The sequence below is a fragment of the Sturnira hondurensis genome, unplaced genomic scaffold (genome assembly GCF_014824575.4).
Source record: "Sturnira hondurensis isolate 20B ecotype Veracruz unplaced genomic scaffold, ASM1482457v3 Scaffold0006413, whole genome shotgun sequence".
NCBI classification, from domain to species: Eukaryota; Metazoa; Chordata; class Mammalia; order Chiroptera; family Phyllostomidae; genus Sturnira; species Sturnira hondurensis.
In genome coordinates, this window is record NW_028079044.1 from 34,963,592 (window position 1) to 34,983,011 (window position 19,420).

The window sequence follows — 19,420 nt, forward strand, 5'->3', positions numbered from 1 at the left end:
AGAAAATCATATGAATTTCCAAAACAAAGTATCTCCGAGTGGTTTACAAGAAACTCACTAAATGTAGAGATAGATCCAAGCAGCGCTCCGGGTGCAACGATTTCTCTTAGGCACTCTGTCTCATGATACGAAAGGTCAAGACTGTTTACAGAGTTATCCATACTTGAAAGGGACACCAACAAAGAGTTCACACTGGGTACATAATTTATCCAATGAAGTAAAACATGCTATGAAAGGAAGACAATGGCCTATGAAATCAAAATGTGGGCCTTACTGTGTGACACAGACGCAAATGAGCCACCAATAACTTGAAATGCATGTCTTAATTTGACAATGAAGGAAACCTGTCATAGCTGAGCCTACTTGAGAAGAACAGCATACAATTTTTGAATATAATGAAAAGTTGTTAAATCTACAACTTTAGGATTGGAAAGTCAAGTTTTTTGTCATTATGTTTGAGAACTTGTCCAAAATATGTGACTAACTTGTTAGATGACATTTCAAAACAATGTTAAATAAATTTGAAGACTCAACTGGAAGGGCAAGTCTAAGTACTGTCAATGAATTATAATGGATTAGTAAATTTTACATGGTCTTTCAAAAACATGGGAAAATTTGGGAAAGGATGATAAGTTTGGTGTCTCAAATAACTGCAAAATCATCATTAGCACAGACAATGTTTGCAGGCTAAAGTGGTTTCTGGGTGACAAAAGCAAACAAAACAAAGAGTTGAACACTGCATCATGGTTCGCTGAATGCTACTGGTCCGAACATAAAGGGGGAAACCAGAACACAGCAGGGGTGATCTTGCCATTTGCGGAAACCATGACAACCAGTCTAAATAAAGAAGAGCAATATGATCATGAAAAAAAAAAGCAAAAAAGCAAAGAGAGTCGATTCAGAGTGGGTAATCATATCTCTTCTGTGGCATACATTAGCTCATACACATTTCAGGGCTTGACTCAAACTCAAATAACCATGGAAATAAGGAAAACAATGACTTAACTCACAAGACCAAATAGCCAATAGAGTGCTGTGGAATACAGACTGACGGGTGTGATGTAGCACGTGACAGTTAAAGAGAAGTCAGTGATCTACCGACTCTTGTTAAGTATAGCTCTTATTGTCTACCCTATATCATTTTTTTAAAACCCAGTCCCTCTAATATAGTTTATAAAGCACAGAAATACTGATATGGATGCTCCTCCAATATATGCAAATAAGTTTATGTTTTAGAATAATCTCCTTTTTTAAAAAAGCAAATAAACTGTGAGTAAGCACTCTCAGAGTGCAGCCAAATCTCTGTAAAACTCTCCATGGTAAACACGAAGAAGAATTATGGTCCAGTTTATGAAAAAAACACTCTTCTCTATCATTCCTCAGGAAAAGGTGACCCAGCAAGTCCTGAAAAGTGTGCTTTATTTTTTTTTTTTTTTAAGCAGTGAACTAATGTGCACTGTTCTGTGTGTTGACTTCCGAGCTTCGGGGGAAGGCAGAGGGCCGCCGTGCTATACCATTGTGCAGACCGTGTTCAGGTTGGGATCGAATCGCACTGCCTTCCCCTCCACTGACTTCGCATTGGTGTCGTACATGGGGTTTTCGAAAGCTGCTTGGCCATTGTTATTTTCATGAACTGAACAGCCTGTGTACTGCGTTTTGGGTGCAGTCCTGTGGATGAGAACATCAATTAGCTAAGTGTTAACTTTCTTCCAGAAATAGCAGCGTAGGCTCAAGTAAAATATTCTTCAGTTATCATCATTAATAGATACTGGAACTGGAAAGCATTTACTGACAAATCATAAACACAATACGTCTGATTTGAACAATTTACTTTCACTTTTAAATCATGGGTGACTTTATTTACATATAATGCATATTTATATACAGCACCAATATGAGCAATAGAACTCTAAATTAATGATATATTATGGCTACTATCTTAAATTTTCCCATGAAATAATAAGTTACCATTATGAATTAGCATGTATAAATTGTGATGATGATGATGAATTTAAATCTCATTACTATTTATTCATTCATTTATCAAATATTTACTGAGCATCTATTATACACCAGGTATGATCCTAGACATTAAAAACATATGTATACTTTTAAAGCATAATCTCATGGAGCTCATATTGCAGTGACACGAAATAAAGAATAAGTTAAAAAGAAATAAAACAAAAAATGACACCTAATCAGAATTGTTTTGATAAAAAGGAAAATGGTTACTATGATAAGAAGTAGGTGGTAGGCACTTAAAATAACACATAAAACCTGAGGAGGTAAAATTGAATCTGAGACTTGCGGGACAAGAGCTACTTCCGTACTAAACAGGAGGGGATTCCAGGAGTAGTAGATAACTAACGCTGGGGCAGATGCGAGACGAGATTTGGAGTATCTTCAAGACAGAAATACGCTGTTCTTTAAAAATGCCATGTTTTAGAGCATGCAAATTCAAAATCTCAGAGAAGAAATGACTGTACTGATACTCAAGTCATGAAAACAGTGGGCCTTTTAGTTAACAAAAAATACAGAGTCTCGTTTGGCTTGTGCAAGCTGCTGCGGTGCACTCCTGGTTATTTCACTTCTCTCACCTTTGGCTAACGCTTATTTCCGGTTTCTCTCTCCCACATCAGTAATTTACTGACATTTGTAATGGAACAGAGGCAGACTCGCCCCTACCTGTTTCTGGGACCTAATTCCTAGAAAAGATATATATTAATATAAATGTTTCCCAACTCCCGTGTTTACACCAAGCACCACTAATTTTAATTATTTTTATCATAATTTACATTTGCCATTATATCATTTTACTATCTCTAATGCATTTTCTAAACTTTCTCTATACTGAAAACTACTAGGTAATTTGAAAGATATTTTTTAAAGCAAAAAGCTATCTTAAGTTTCTTTCAGAGGCATTAAATATCTGCTTACCTATATATTTTCTTTTCTTGATAAAAGATAGTCCTAAAAGACAGCGTAGAATTACATAGTAAAGCCCCTTGCCAGGAGGTTGTAATGGACATAGTGAACAAGGATCAACTTACAATATGTATAAGTCCTATGTTAGATATATCACAAATATATTAATTTCATAATCTTCTAAAAGCAAAAGCAGGTATGTTTGCTAAACATTTATCTTCTTAGTGTATATATGTTTGGTAAAGAGGCAGGCAGGGAAAATAAGGTTTACAAAAAATGTGGAAACACTTGGCATACAGATATGGCAACAATCCAGAAAAAATAGAAATCACAATTTGAAGTAAGGTAGTAAAAAGAACATGAATATAGATTTGGAAAATATTCATAGTTAAAATAAGCAAACTTACTTTTGTTTATAAAGATAAAATCCAAATCCTGCAAATATAAGTGCAAAAAAAGGCACAAGAATAGCAATGGCCACAGAACTACTATTTGTACCATGAGGTTGATTTGAAGAATTTAAACCCTCTGACACATTCAATCCTATAAAATAAACAATAAATTAGAGATATATCAATTTAATTTTATCACAATACATTTTTATTTTCTGAACCAATTAATATATTCCTTTCTTGGAAAGCTACAAAATATAAAAAATAATTCATGAAACTTTTTCAACTCATTTCCACACAATTTTGCATGATGCCTACTATACACAAGATACTTTTTTCAGGAAAGGGTACAGAATAAAAAATGAACAAAGTCTCTGAATTGAAGAGTTTATACAAGTGTAGGAAGAGCACTAAGAAATAAGTGCATTCATTGGCGTGAATTAATGATTAATGAATGTACTTTAGGGAGGGAAGGGGTAATTCCATCTGGTAGTATGCAAGAATGTTTTCTGGAGAATATACAATATAAGCTTGGCCTTGAAGAATCAGAAGAGCAACAGCAAGTGGAGGAGGATGCAGGACCATCATAAACCTAGAATTGGGAAGTTCGGTGGCATAGTCAGGCAATGTGACAAGCATTAGGAATAGTAGTGTGGACGAGTCTCTGGGAGGAATAGGAGGCTCAAACGGTTAATAATGGCTAGACTCTTAAAGGGCATAAATACTCTAAAGAGCTCAAACCTACTGCTCATTTACAGTGAGGGTTAGTGGACGGTGTTTAGAAACGAAAGGCTCCATGATAAGTCACGTGATTGAGAATGGTGGCTGGGGTAGGACAGGCTCCAGGGAGTCCAGACTGGCAGCCAGAGCAGTCTGAAGGCTGCAGTAACAGCCCAGGTAAAACAAAATTAAAATGTGAACTAAAACATTAGGACGAGCATAAAAAGATATATTTAGGGGAACATTTTGCGGTTAAAATCAGCAGAACTTGTTTGTGTGCATGAAAGAGGTAAAAAAGCAATGCAGGAGTGTTCAACCTTTTTGTATCTCTGGGCTGCAATGGAAGAGGAAGCATTGTCTTGGGCCACATATTAAATACATTGTGACACACCATCACAAAAAAATTCTCATAATATTTTAAGTAAATTTATGATTTTGTGTTGGAGGCATTCACAGCCATCCTGGGCTGCATGCGGCCCGTGGGCTGCAGGTAGGGAATCCCAGCTAGACTGCTCTACTTGGGCTGAGTAAATGGTGAAGACATTAGCATAATTAGAAAATGAAAACAATCAGGTTTGTCAACATTTTGACACATGTAGCAAGAGAAAATAACTAACGGTCATTTTTCAGTTCCTTTCTTATAGGTTCTATTTCAGACATGCGGTGTTTGAGATGCTTTTGGAAGTATTACGTGACAACATCTTGCATTTAATTACATGATTGGGTTACTATACAATGCTAATGTCTTATCCTGTTGTTAAAAATAACATGATTTTACATAAGACATTATCAAAAATGGCATCTTATTATTATTGTTCATTTAGAGAAAGCTAATTTCACTTTTTTTTTAAATTTCTTTTTTTAATTTTTTTTTATTTATTTATCTTTAGAGGGGAAGGGAAGGAGAGAAGTATCAATGTATGGTTGCCTCTCGTGAGTCCCCCACTGGGAACTGGCCTGCAACCCAGGCATGTGCCCTGACTGGGAATCGAACCACGATCGTGTGGTTCGCAGGCCCGCACTCAATCCACTGAGCTAAGCCAGCCAGGGGCTAATTTCACTTTTTGATAGATAGTTACATTGAGGTAAGTATCAATAATACCTTAGGCCAGGTTTAAAAAGTTAGTACCTCATTCTATACCTATTTTTTCAAGACTTGTAAAGTTCAAAGTAAACACATTTGTTAAGAGAAATATAAAATGGTAGTNTATTTCAGACATGCGGTGTTTGAGATGCTTTTGGAATTATTACATGACAACATCTTGCATTTAATTACATGATTGGGTTACTATACAATGCTAATGTCTTATCCTGTTGTTAAAAATAACATGATTTTACATAAGGCATTATCAAAAATGGCATCTTATTATTATTGTTCATTTAGAGAAAGCTAATTTCACTTTTTTTTTAATTTCTTTTTTTAATTTTTTTTATTTATTTATCTTTAGAGGGGAAGGGAAGGAGAGAAGGAGAGAAGTATCAATGTATGGTTGCCTCTCGTGAGTCCCCCACTGGGAACTGGCCTGCAACCCAGGCATGTGCCCTGACTGGGAATCGAACCACGATCGTGTGGTTCGCAGGCCCGCACTCAATCCACTGAGCTAAGCCAGCCAGGGGCTAATTTCACTTTTTGATAGATAGTTACATTGAGGTAAATATCAATAATACCTTAGGCCAGGTTTAAAAAGTTAGTACCTCATTCTATACCTATTTTTTCAAGCCTTGTAAAGTTCAAAGTAAACAAATTTGTTAAGAGAAATATAAAATGGTAGTTTTGGAGCCTGAACTTATTCTTTATATACCAACACCACAATAAGATAATGGGAGAGAGTATAACTAAAACTATGCTAATAAATCCACTTCAAACAAGGCCATTCAATGTTGACACATATTTTAGCAGAATTGGAAATAAGAATGAGAAAACCTTGTGGCATCTACCACAGAAATTTACATAACTGCAGAGCACAAAGTCCTGAAAGGAGATCCATTCCTCAAAGTGATTTTCCCTTTCTGGACCCTATGAGTTTCTCAAAGTGCCACTGCATTTTGGAAGGAGTAAGAAAATTTCAACAATATGCAAACTGAAGAGAAGTATTACGGTTCTCATAAGATAATATAATTTACAGTTTAATATTTTTCTTTACATCTATATCACTTTTTCTCCTTTTTATTTGCTGAAGGGCAAGACAGTTTGTCATGTTTATTAGATATATGATGGAAAGCACATTGTGCAAAGTTGGTACATGGAGAACCAATATTTTGAAGAAATGTTATCTTTTAAAGGCTGTCGAAATAGATCAATGTATATAGCCCTGACAACACAAAGCTCAAACTATAGTAAGTGTGCCTAGTATACAGAATTCTCTGCATTTTCTTATGATGTCTAGAGTAATAAAGAAACTACATGAAAATGAAAATGAGTAAATACATTACCCAGTCTTTGTAGTCCAAATTGCCCATAATCTTTGCCTTGAATAAATCCTTGAAACACATAAGTAGCTCCATCAGGCTCAGCAGAAACCTAAAAATATTTATAATTTGATTAAATGTGAATTTAGTCACAGTTGTATTTCCCCAGACTTAATATTTAATTTTATCCTAAGTGAATACTGTGCAACATTCTTTCCTCTAGATCTTCCTCCTATGCAAAATACAGAACATTGTACAAATTTGACATCATTATAGGCAAAGCCGACATGTTCACTTTTAAATAATTTTGATATCGAAGAGAGGTTGCTCATTAATATTGTTGTATAGATATACAGATTTCTTTTAGGCCAAGGAGCCTATTGTCAAAAAAAGAAAGACAAAGATATCATGAAACAGAAGGGGATAAATGCTCAATTACAAATTAAAGCATGAAAACACTTTTTTTAAGGTTATGTTACTGTTCAGCATATATGCACTTCTCCCCACTCCCACTGACCTTCATGGGAAGAATATACTTCCCATCTCATTGAGTCGGGTTTGGTCCTGTGAGTTGCTTGTCCAGTGGAATGTGGGTGGAACTGACAATGCCAGTTCCTAGCCTAGGTCTTAAGGGGCATCTTTCCCATTATGTTAAGTAAGTAAATCACAAAGCCCACATATTACACGATTCCATTAATATGAACGTCCAGAGCAGGGAAATGCGTACAGACAGAAAGTAGATTTGTGACTGTTTAGGGCCGGGGTGGTGATGAGGGGTGGTTGGGTGGGATGACAGCTAAAAAATATGTAATTTTTCTTTGGGATGAGAAAGATATTATAAATCAGCTGTGGTAATGGTCACTCATTTCCAAATAATGCAGAGCCACTGAATTCAACATTTTAAATGGGGGAATTCTAGGGTATATGAATTAAATTTTAATAGGGCTATTAAAAACAGGAGGGGGTATGTTTTCCACTGTGTCCCTCAGTGCTTCTGACTGCTGACAAAAAAGATGGTGCTCCAGGTACCCCTCTGCTGCCCCTCCAGCTCGGGTCCCAGAATCAGATACCTGGAGCTGATCTGAACTTGCTACACTTGCTTCAAGTGCAGCAAATGGAATGTGAGTGAAATTAACAACCAGTCTATATACAACCAACTTCAGACATATTAGAACTATATACTGGCCCCGGCTGGTATGATCAGCAGATTGAGTGCTGGCCTGTGAACCAAAGGGTTGGTTCAATTACTAGTTGGAGCACATGCCTGGGTTGCAGGCCAGGCCCCCTGTAGGGGCCACAGGAGAGGCAACCATGCATTGATGTTTCTCTCCCTCTCTTTTTCACTCCCTCTCTCTCCCTCTAAAAATAAATAAATAGAATACTTGAGAAAAAAAAGAACTATATATAGTTGAATGTCCTTGGAAATTTTGTGGCAATGTCTAATACTGTAGTGTATTACATATTCAAATATGATTTTACATGCATAGTACCATTTGCTATCATAGATAAAATAGGAATTGAAACTTTTCAGTGTTCCTGGTTAGAGGAAATTTGTTTTAATTACCAGTAGCTGCAACTAGCTACCTAAGCCATGTATGCTAGTGTAAAAGTTGTAAAAACAAACAAACAAAAAACCTTGAATCTTGCCCCTTAAAAGCAAGTCTGATATGTCACCACAAGTGGTAAGATTTATTCTTTATTATCAGACATCATACTCTGGTCATGGCCATTTTTTAAAATTAAATGCTTCTAAAGAGAATAGCTCAAACTCTATCATTTAAATGCATGTATTTTGTTTCCCAGATGAAATAATGCAATTAAACAACCTGAGTGCACTGAAAAAAAGCATTGGTCCCCAACTCCATGAATAATGATATGGACAGGGAAACAGAATGGACATGTTTTCCACAGGAAACAAACTAACTGAAGGTTGTGACTTACTATATATCTTCTTTCCTGCTAGGTGTTCCATGTAAAAGAAGGCTTGCTATTTGGGAGAATATGGCCAGAGCTCTTTCTCTCATGCTCATTTTTAAACAAAGGTTCCTAGGCATGATGGGAATATAAGACTTGCTTCCAACTCCCAATTTAGAAACTCCATTCACACAAGTGGCTGAATAGGACAGGGTGACTCCACGGTGAAGCTATGGCAACTATCTCCCCACATGAAGCAATTTACATAACTTTCTGTTCATAGACAATTTTAGAAAACATTCTAAATCTGTGATTAAAGTTAGTGGGCATGCTTCATTTTTTCTGAAGCCTTTTATTATGTTGCATATGCCTTAAATAGTGGTTCCAAAGGCTGAATTACATTTTATCCAGATTTATTTATCATAACTGACTGCAAGCAAAATAAATTTAATGAAACTAATACAAAACTATATACATCTGTACACATCAATATCACAGAAATAAGCAAAGCTCACCAGAATCTAATAATCCTAGGCTTAACACTCTAGATTACTAAATATACTTGGTCATTTTTTTCCAAAAAGTTTACCCTTAGTAGTAATTTTAACATGTGATATGTGTATGTGTTCATAATTAGCTAAATTTAGGAACTCACCTTTTCCAGGAATTTTAATGACAAACCTAAGCACAAATTTGTGTCAGCAGCAGGCTTATAAAGAACTATACTTACAAAGCCATCCATGGCCCAATTTTCCTCCTTCATTTTCTTCATAGAAGCATGAGCTGGTACTTTAATAAGATAGATGTGTAACATTAGGCGAGCTTCCTGGCTTTTATATACTCCTGTAAAAACAGTTATGCTTTATTTTATTATCTATAACTCCTTAAATATATCATGTAATGCACATGATTGGAAAAGAAATAAACAAGGCCAAGTCAAAGCCAGTTTTATTGGCAATGCTGTTGACAAATCCTGCGATATGTTTGATCTCTCTTTCAGCTGAAATGCTCAACTTACATCTTCACTGTGGGTTTAAATGACCTATGTTGTTACAATTAAGTAGTACTGTCCTTAATAGCACCATTCCATGATGGCACAAACAAAAGTATCATAATTTCAGGTATATAAAAAAATTTCAGGTATATCAAAATTTCAGGTATCATAATTTCAGGCATAGTTTTGGCCCAATTTTTTGAAGGAAAATAAGGATACACATTCTACATGTGTAGAATGTGTACACATTCTACACGGGTAGTGCTGACTCCTCATCTATATAAATGTTTTTAATTATTTTATTTATGCTCATACATTAAAAGTGTAACCTAGAAAGCAATAATGATATTTGTATACAAAAACGATACCCTGGAATATGATCATCAGTTTTGTTTCTAAATATTAATAAATAAAACATTTACTTAAAATGAGAAATGTGTTTCCTGAAAGTTTGGGCCAAAAACGTGAGTGTGCATTATTCACGGGAGTGTATTATAAGTGGTAAAATATGGTATTGCTTTCCTCAACCATACTTAAAATCTTTAAAGATATTAATCACATTCAAAAACTGCTTATGTTTTTCTTAAATTGGGTGGCAACCATGTGAAAGAGAATATTCTAGATGCAACTTGAGCCACAAAGATGAATATATTTTGTTCCTGTATAAAGACAGGATGCTCACAAGTTTTCTCCTTTAAGTAGAGATTTAAGCCAGGTACACAGCTAACTGAAATACGATAAGTAAAGACCAGAAGAGCGGGATCATTTCACACTGGAGTGATCAGGAAATGGTTACTTAAAAAAGGCATTTGAGCTGGGTCTTGAAAATTCAAGTGGGATTTTCTGTTCAACAAGGTCGATATAGGTAATGGCATAAAAGACAGAGGCAAGAATATATACAATAATTTTCCCCCTTAAACTGTGACTTTTTAAAAAAATAGAAATAAGCTGGAGTGTAAGTGTGTTCAAGGGAATAATAATAAATACAATCATAAGTTAAAATTTTGTGTTTAAATGATGGCTGAAATTTGACTATTCATTCTTTCACTTCATCTTTTACCTATGTAATAAAGTACCATTAGAATGTGCTGGGAACACAAAGATAGTGATAAATAGATTTTGATACAATGTAAATTATAATTAATAGAAAAAAGGCATAGGAGTAATCAAATATAATATTAATGGAAAAGGTTATAATCCCTGTATATGGAGACATTGATAGCAAATTAAATTAATCTAATTATTTGTGTTTGCTTTTCTATATTCATAAAGTAAAATTAGAAAATTTTCCCCGAGTGAGTACCCCTGACCCTAGAACAACACAGTGTCAGCGGCACTGACTGCCTTCATGCAGCTGAAAATCTGTGTATCACTGAAGCCTGCCCTCTACTCTGGCAGATTCCAACTGCTTGTGTACCCTTGACCAAGTCTAGTGTGGACTACATATGTCAACTGGAAAAAAATCCACACATGAAGTGGACCTATGCAGTTTAAATCCATGCTGTTTAAGGTCAACATGTGCATTTATTTTGTCCTAAATCTTATACGAAAAATTTTTAAAAATTGTTTGTTTCAAAGTTACATAAAGCTGTAGTCATAATTTAAATGCATTGCTCTTGTTCATATAAAGCTTCTTTCAAATTATATTGCACAACTATAATTTTAAAAATGTAATACCTATTAATTTTTAATACTTCTACTCAGGGTTTAGTGCAGGACCATTCAATAATTTAAAATGATGCTTGATAGTATTTCTACCCACAGGTATACTTCCAAGATCCCAGCGGATGTCTGAAATTTCAGAGAGTGCAGAACCTTATATATAGTTGTATACTGGTTTTTCCTAAACATAAATACCGATGATAAAGTTTAAACTACTAACTAGATACAGTAAGATATTAAAAACAGTAACTATGAAATGGAACAATTATAACAATATACTATAATAAAAGTTATATTTGAAATGTGTGCTGTCTCTCTCAAAACATCTTTTTGCATGGTACTTACTCTTTTACGTGATGATGCGACATGCTACAGGGCCTATGTGAGGAGGTGGAGCCAGGCAGATGCCGCAGGCACTGTGACTTAGTGTGGGGTTGCTGCTGATCTTCTGTGGGTATGGGGACTAAGTGACTAAGGGTGGGGGTTAGCATACAGCATGGACACCCCAAAGGGATCAATCACTTCCCGGCTGGCAGGGATGGAGCAAGATACAGTGATATTGTCTCATGCTATACAGAATAACTTGCAGTTTAAAACTATGAAGTGCTCGCTTCTGGAATTTTCCATTTGCTATTTTGGACCATAATTGGCTTTGGTAACTAAAACCATGGAAAGTGAAAATGCAGATAAGGGAGAAGTGTATTTAGGATATATAAATAGCCAGGATGCTTAACAATATATATATATATGTATTTCATATTTGCAATATGAAGACATAAAATAATTTTAATGAGAGCAATAATTCATATTCATTACTTTGACAACATTCTTTGAGGCTTATTTTTTCAGATGCTGTTCTAACCTCTGAGATATAATTTGACTGTGTTTGTAATATGGAGGCTACATTAGAAGGGTAATCAGGCATACTGTTGACAAGATGACATTTAAGAAAACATCTGAATGTTTTCTTAATGAAAGAAGCACGCTCTAGATAGAGAGAACAGAAACTTGAAAAGGCGAGCAGATGGACAGTGGTCTGGGTCCATTATGCCTGTTTAAAGTCGTGTAGTTCCTACTTTTGCTGTCTTAACTGATGGCGCCCACCTAAATATTTTCATATGAAGAACTTTGTGGCCATAAAATAGATTGCAAATCACAGATCCAGTTTGCTTAGCTTTATGAGAATAAAGGAAAATTTCATGGTATTCAAATGAAAAGTTCTGTCCTATTTCACAATGTCTCATTCTGACTATGGAAAAATATTCTTGAGGGAGCTTATTTCCGTACCACAGAGATTTATATTTGTGTAGAAATATTAATGTGTCAATCCAAAACCCAGAAAGCTTTGTTTCTGGATAAATTATAAATATCATAAAAAAATAACAAATGCTTCACAGTATTAGAGTCATGAACAAGAATGATGGAAATGAAGGCATGAAGGCATTATTTGCTGTTCTTTAATGGGATACCTGAAAGTAGCAGCTCCATGTTGCTATTGCTGAGTGTTGCGTTGACTCTCCCGGTGGAAGCATTGAAGCTAGTAACTGTCAAGGTCATGGGTTGTTTCCTTCCTTTGAAATTGTAAGAGCCTTTCCATATATAATTTTGGGCAAACACATCATCAGGAACTGTGAATAGATTAAATAAATACATACATTAATTTCATGGTGTCCTGTAAATACAAGCCTTAAATAGTGGATTAATGAATATTAATGTATTGGATAATAAAATGTGCTAAATACACAGTAATGTGGAATGCGTATTATAAATGTCTCACATAAATGTGTTTCCATTACTTTAGACTAAGCCAAAATTGTAATAACCTAGATTTGTACATGAGTCATCAATAAAAGATAAACACCACCAACTAAAGACATGGAACTTATAGAGTCCAGCTAAATATCAAGTTTACTTGTATTTGTTCTCCCATAATAATATCTTTATTCCAGGAGGAAAATAGAAAGCTTTTCTTGGGCTAAATCAGTCTGTATAGTGGCCCCAAGAGGCCTCCTTTTCTCCTGGCAGGATAGGTTCACAGGAGGAAGAATACAGAGTTCAGCTCCCTTGCAAAACAGCCCTTGAAGACTGGCAGGAGGGACACTCCTTTGTCTCCCATACAGAATTCTAGTTCAGTGATTCCAATAATAGATGCTCCTGAGGAAGAGCCAGGCTCCATCATATTAACACCTTTGAAGATAAAGGTATTTTTAGAGGTAAAGGAATTGTCACTAGAATTGTCTGTCATAGGAGAGAGACAAATTGTGGCAGAACCAAAGACTATTCATTCTAAATGCTATAAAACATCTGTCTAAAGAAGAAAACTCTTGTGTTAGACACAGCCAAATAAGACTTTGTATATTTGTATAAATTAGTTATGTGATTTATAGTTAGATAATTTAGACATGTCAAAGTCTAGCCAGATCCTGGGAAAAGGCTGAGAGATTTCCATTAACCTCATACTTCATTGTAAGGAACACGCCCAGTAATCAACTATTCAATGGATCCATGCCTGCTGGGGTGAGTGAGTAAATGATATGAACTTAGGAAAAAGAGTATTTTTTTTCTTAAGTTACTCACATTTGTTACCTGATCTTCTCTATCATTAATATTACCATGCAGCCTTGGCTGGCATAGCTCAGTGGATTGAGTGCAGGCCTGTGAACCCAAGGGTCCTGGTTCCATTCCCAGTCTAGGGCACATGCCTGGGTTGCAGGCCGGGTCCCCAGTAGGGGGCATGCAAAGGGCAACCACACATTGATGTTTCTTTCCCTTTCTCCTTCACTTCCCCATTCTCTAACAATAAATAAATAAAATCTTTAAAAAATATATTATCATGCAGATAAAATAGGGAAACCTTAGGTTGTATACTCATTGCATAGTTGCTAATAAAACATGTACATAGCAGAAATGAAATTAGCATCATGAAAAATCCACAGTCTGGACCCTGTGGCCTCTGCCAAGTCATCCTTCTAGTGGCATCCCTCCTCAAACCTCAAATTTCACAGTGATGCTCTCTGTGTAGAGGGTAACCTTACCTAAAGTTTTGATAGCATGCATAGGTAAAGCCCTTGACTTGGTAAGCATCTTAAAGAGTTTTCAGCTTTTAAAAAGTATATATCTAGAACAAGTTTGCAGAAAGGAACAGTTAAACTGCCCTGCGTTACAAGAATCGGGAATTACGAAGTGTTAAGACTCTTAGTTGTAGAGCTAGGAGAGCAAGGGAGAAGAACATTCTGACAAAGAGTAGGCACTCAGTTAATAAGTGGTGTCGTGCCTCTCATTGTTCATTTCCCCTGGCTTGCACTGTGATTACTCTTTGCTACCCTTGGACCTTTAATAAAAACATGTTGCACCTAAAGATCTTGTCCATTGTGCCTAGGGAAATTAGGGAGTGTTGACTGAAGGGAGTGAAGGAATGCCTAGTGGCCAGAGAAAATGGGAAAAAGTAGAGAGCAGCTGCAGCAGCATACACTTGTGTCAGGATTCATCACTGATTTGGTAGGGTGTAACTACCCCCATAATGGCAGATTTCAAAATAGCAGTATGACGTCGGTGAAAGCATTTTCCCTAAGGGGAAATAGACAATATATCCTTCGATTGGTCAGTCTATTTTGAGATATAAATGTGATCGTGTATTTGGCTGTTCTTTATAAATTCTAAAGCGTCATTCAATTATCATTGATATCGATATCAATGAAAAGGAGGAAAACAATGACGGCCGTGGTCTTTTCTTCCAAGACATATTTGAACATAAACTTTGAACACAAACTTTGCTTTGTAGGCTTCATAGTTTTGCCAAAGAGAACGACATGCTCCTGACTTTGAACCACTGCCAAATTTCATTCCTGTTTCTTTTGAGCAATCTAATCACTTCGTCTCATTCATTAATTTAAATAAAATGCTTCGAATATGTTGGCATTTAAGATGACATTGCTCTTAAAGTGTTATAGATCTCTTTACTCAGGTTTAAGAAATCCCCTTTCTTTCTAATTTATTAACAGAACTTCTAAAAATTGTGAATAGGAGTTGAATCTTATAAAATATATTTGGTGCAAGTATTAAAATAATCTTATATTTGCATGTTAATCTCTTAATCTGGTAGGTTACTTTTAATGATTATTTAACAGAAATATTTATGTAGATCATGAACAAAACTGGATGTGCTATCTTTACTATAATCTATTTGATTTGCTAAAATTTTATCTATATCATGAATCCAATTGGACACGACCCCTTTATTATATAGTATATCTGATTTGCTAAGATTTTATCTAGAGATAATTTTTCATCTATAATCTTGAGTCAAATGGGCCAGTAATTTCCCCCTTTTAATGGATTTATCTGAATTATTAGAATTATATGGGATCCCTAGAATGAGTTTTATTGAATGGATAAGTTTTGTAAAACAGGGATGACCTGTGCTGTTCCTAAATTTGGTATAACTCCTGAGTAGAGCCATACCCACCTTTTCTCTTTGTGGATGGAAATGGTTTTGATTACCACTTTGTTATGGTATTACTCAAGTTTTATTAGATCCGGTAACACACACTTTTCTAGTAAGTTGTCCATTTAGTTTAATAATTTTAAATGGACAGTTTTGATAGTTTTGTGTTAATATACTTCTCATCTATTTTATCTACTCTCTATGTAATTAGAGAGTAGATAAAATTGTTCACATTTAATTTTGTTTTTATTTTTGTTGTTTTCTTGATCAAACATACCAGAAAATTTTCACTTTGGTTTTTCAGTGAACTACTTTTGGGTCTATTTAGATTTTCCTGTTGTATCTTTGGTGTTCACTTGTTTGTTCATGTTTACTACATTGATTTATGATTTCCTTTGGTTATTCTGTCATACTTTTTATATCTTCTTAATAGGAACACTTAAATCACTAATTCTGAGGTCTTCTTTTCTAATATAAAGACTGAAGTGTTTAAATTCTCCTTGTAACTTTTCTTTTGCTTCAGTTCCCAAATTTTGATATTTAGATTTCAACATCAGTACTAGTATTGCATTTTTTATTTTAATTTCATTTTTAACTCATGATTTGTTCATCAACATTATTTTCTTAATTTACAAATATTCAGAAATTTTAAAATGTACCCATTTTCTTATTAACTTTGAACTGCATTATGATCAGAAGAGACTGCATTTTGAAATTTGTGTTATTTATTACTTAATATATGATCGATTGTCACAGCTGTCCTATTCCTTAGAAGAGAGCATATATTCTATAATTATTTGATGGAGAAATTTTTACATTTGTATATTAGCCAAACTTATTGTATTGCTTAGTTTTTCCATATTGTTTTTAATTTTTTAGGTCTGCTTGATTTATTTATTGGTGAGCATTGGCCGTGTTTTGCCCAGGACAGTCCTGGTTTACACCTGAGGTACTGGAGTTACTGTTCAGAGAGCCCTTCTGTTTCTGGATAGACAGCTCCCATAGGGAAATTCTGTGCACTGATTGACCATTATGGTTTTCTGACTCATGGCTAACCTTTCTGCCTTATGATGACTGAAAGTCCTTATTCTCTGACTGCCTTAGTGACACTCAGTCTGTTATTGCTGAGTGTTGAATAAATCAGTGTCTCAGAGTTCTGTGGCACTCCAGTTTGGTAACATGTACATTGAAAATTTCTGTACCCCACTAAAATTAATCTTATCACTGTTCTTAGCTCAAAACAACTGGGTCAATTCTATCTCCAAAGATGAGACTGTTAGCCTGTAATTTTATTATTAGCTTTTCATTTATATCATGTAAATAAAATACTAATATGAAAACGGCTGCTTTTGTATATGAACACTTACTATTTGTTAAACACTTTGCACTTCCTTTTCATACAATTCATTTATAACAATTTAATCACTATACGTAGTGTTCAGATACATAAAATAACTTCTCCAAAGTCATAGGGTAGGAAAGATATAACAAAAATGACACCATGGTTGTAGGACTTTAAAGTCCATGTTTTTAATGACTATGCTTGGGTTTAAAATTTGCTTTTTAAGTATAACAACTGAAAATAAACTGGACAATTTCCAGAAGTTCCTATACTTTTTACTCACATAAAAATTACATTTTTTGGTAAAACATCTGTATTTAAAAATTGTATATAATATCTCGCTTTTAATTTAATATTCCAAATATAACAACTACTATTATTATTTAGTCATTTTTCAGACACTCTCGAAAGAAAATTTTCTAAAGAAAACTATAAATAATATTTTTGGAATGTTACTAAGTCACATCATTACACTGCTCAAAATTCAACATGTTATGATACAAATGATCAAATTTCAAATTCCAAATAGTCAAATACATTGTTTTCACATATTAAGATACACTTTTATAAATAAATACCCATTTTAAAATAGGTAATAGCTTTTAGACATCATGACTTCTAGAAAAACATTGACGTTACTAACCACTTAGCTTTGGGCTGGGTGTCCCTAGCACCGGTCTAGGATCTTTTACCAATATTTTGGAACCAGCTATGAAGAGAAATAAAAAACATTGAAGAAGTTAATATAATTAATAACATACATATACACACCAAAAATATAGTGTTCTGTCCACTTTATTTTCTGACATCATATAGTTTACTCCCAAAAGTCCCATTTATCATGGCACCTCTGGCCCTAGCTGACACTCCTGTCGTCAGCTGGCATTTTCAGTAATTCCTCCCATCACATTCCAGTGCAACGAGAGGGTCATTACTGCTGCCATATGACGGATCACTGTGTCTTACTGCAGAGGAATATGTAACATGGAAAAAGTGGATTCCAACATAAAAGTTGAGGGCTGAGCTTATGTTCCAGTTGCAAAAATGCAAAAATCATTGCTGTAGGGTTTGTGTTTAAAATCCAAATTTGTTGAGCTAGCTCATAAGACATTGAGTAGGTGCGATGATGAAAAGTTAAAACTAAAGCTTTAAGTCAAACCAAAGGTAGCCCCCAAACCAAGGACATCCCTGGGGTGTTGGAAATGCCCGGAAAGTTACAGGAGTCAGGACAGCCAGTGCTTGTCGACCCTGTAAAGGCTTCTATCTTTATCTGAAGGACCATGAGATGCCTTTGATAGGTTTGAAGGGGAAGTGATTTGGGTGAATGGCACTCTGGCTGAAAGATGGAGAATAAAATGAGAAGGAGCGGCTACTGACTTGGGCAGGGCAGTGAGAGGCTGCCACTGTGATCCCAGGATAAGTAATAATCCTCGGTGAGACCACTGCAGGGGTAATGATAAAACTGAAAAGGGGATAGACAAAAAGCTGCTGGAATCCTGGTGGATTTAAAGGGATAGGAAGATGTCAAAGCTGACTACCAGGTTTCTGTGTATGACATGATGATGGACCACTGAGACAGGATTACCAAAAGAAGACGACAGTAAAAAGAAATACATGAATTCAGATTAGCATATGTTGAGTACTGAAATTCTCCAAGGAATTTGAGAAGAGATGTCAAGTAAGCAACTGAACACATAAGCCTGGAGCTAAGAAAAGATAAATAGGCTAGAAATATTAATATGTGAATAGTTTCCATAAAAGACACTGTTGCAGACATGGGCTTAAATGAACTTACCTAGGGAGAGAATATAAAGTAAAACAAAGAGATGTCTAAGAACCAAGCCTTTAGAAAATCATGGATAGAAAATTAATTTATAGGGAAGAATAGATAGGCAGAATTATAAAGGAACAACATATTTATTTATTCAAATATTTATTGAACAGTTTTCCCAGGTAAGGAACTGATCTCAATATTAAAATTAGAGTTTTAAATACTTTGAACAAAGGTTTTTCTATCTATTGAGATCATATTCTAGATGGGGAGGAACAGATGAAAGGACAGAGTGGAGAAATACAATGACAAGCAAATAATAGAATAAGGTCTCAAGGACAAGGATTTGCAAACTTTTTAAAAATTAAACAATAATGGCCCTGGCTGGTGTTAGCTCAGTGGATTGAACACGGGCCTGTGAAGTAAAGGGTCGCTGGTTCTATTCCCAGTCAGGGCACATGCCTGGGTTGCAGGCCAGGTCCCCAGTAGGGGGCACATGAGAGGCAACCATACATTGATGTTTCTCTCCCACTCTTTCTCCCTCCTTTCCCCTCTCTCTAAAATCTTTTAAAAAATTAAACAATAATGGCAATGGTCTAGCTCAGAGAGCAAAAACATCTCAAGAAGGATAAATTCATGAACATTTGTCAATGCTGCAAGAGGTCAAGAACTAGAAGGTCTAAAAAAATGTAAAAAATAAAAAAGAAAGAAAGCCCTGGCTGGCATAGCTCAGTGGATTGAGCACGGGCCTGCGAACCAGACGATTATGGTTCGATTCCCAGTCAGGGCACATGCCTGGGTTGCAGGATGGTTCCTTGCAGGCTAACTACCAGCAGGGGACACACAA

General features: G+C 35.3%; 1 protein-coding gene across 3 annotated transcripts in view; it reads right to left on the reverse strand.

Annotated features, from left to right (window-relative positions):
- Nucleotides 1-474: 474 nt before the first annotated feature.
- The window catches only part of CSMD3 (CUB and Sushi multiple domains 3), a 935,029-nt gene continuing 916,083 nt past the window's right edge, over nucleotides 475-19,420 (reverse strand). For all 3 annotated transcript variants that reach the window (XM_037048422.1, XM_037048421.1, XM_037048420.1), the window contains 6 exons: nucleotides 17,446-17,511; nucleotides 12,486-12,644; nucleotides 9,091-9,203; nucleotides 6,471-6,558; nucleotides 3,333-3,468; nucleotides 475-1,668 (listed from right to left, as the gene is read on the reverse strand). In XM_037048422.1, the coding sequence (XP_036904317.1) occupies nucleotides 1,509-1,668; nucleotides 3,333-3,468; nucleotides 6,471-6,558; nucleotides 9,091-9,203; nucleotides 12,486-12,644; nucleotides 17,446-17,511 (722 nt within the window). In that variant the 3' untranslated portion in view covers nucleotides 475-1,508. The remainder of the gene's footprint in view (nucleotides 1,669-3,332; nucleotides 3,469-6,470; nucleotides 6,559-9,090; nucleotides 9,204-12,485; nucleotides 12,645-17,445; nucleotides 17,512-19,420) is intronic.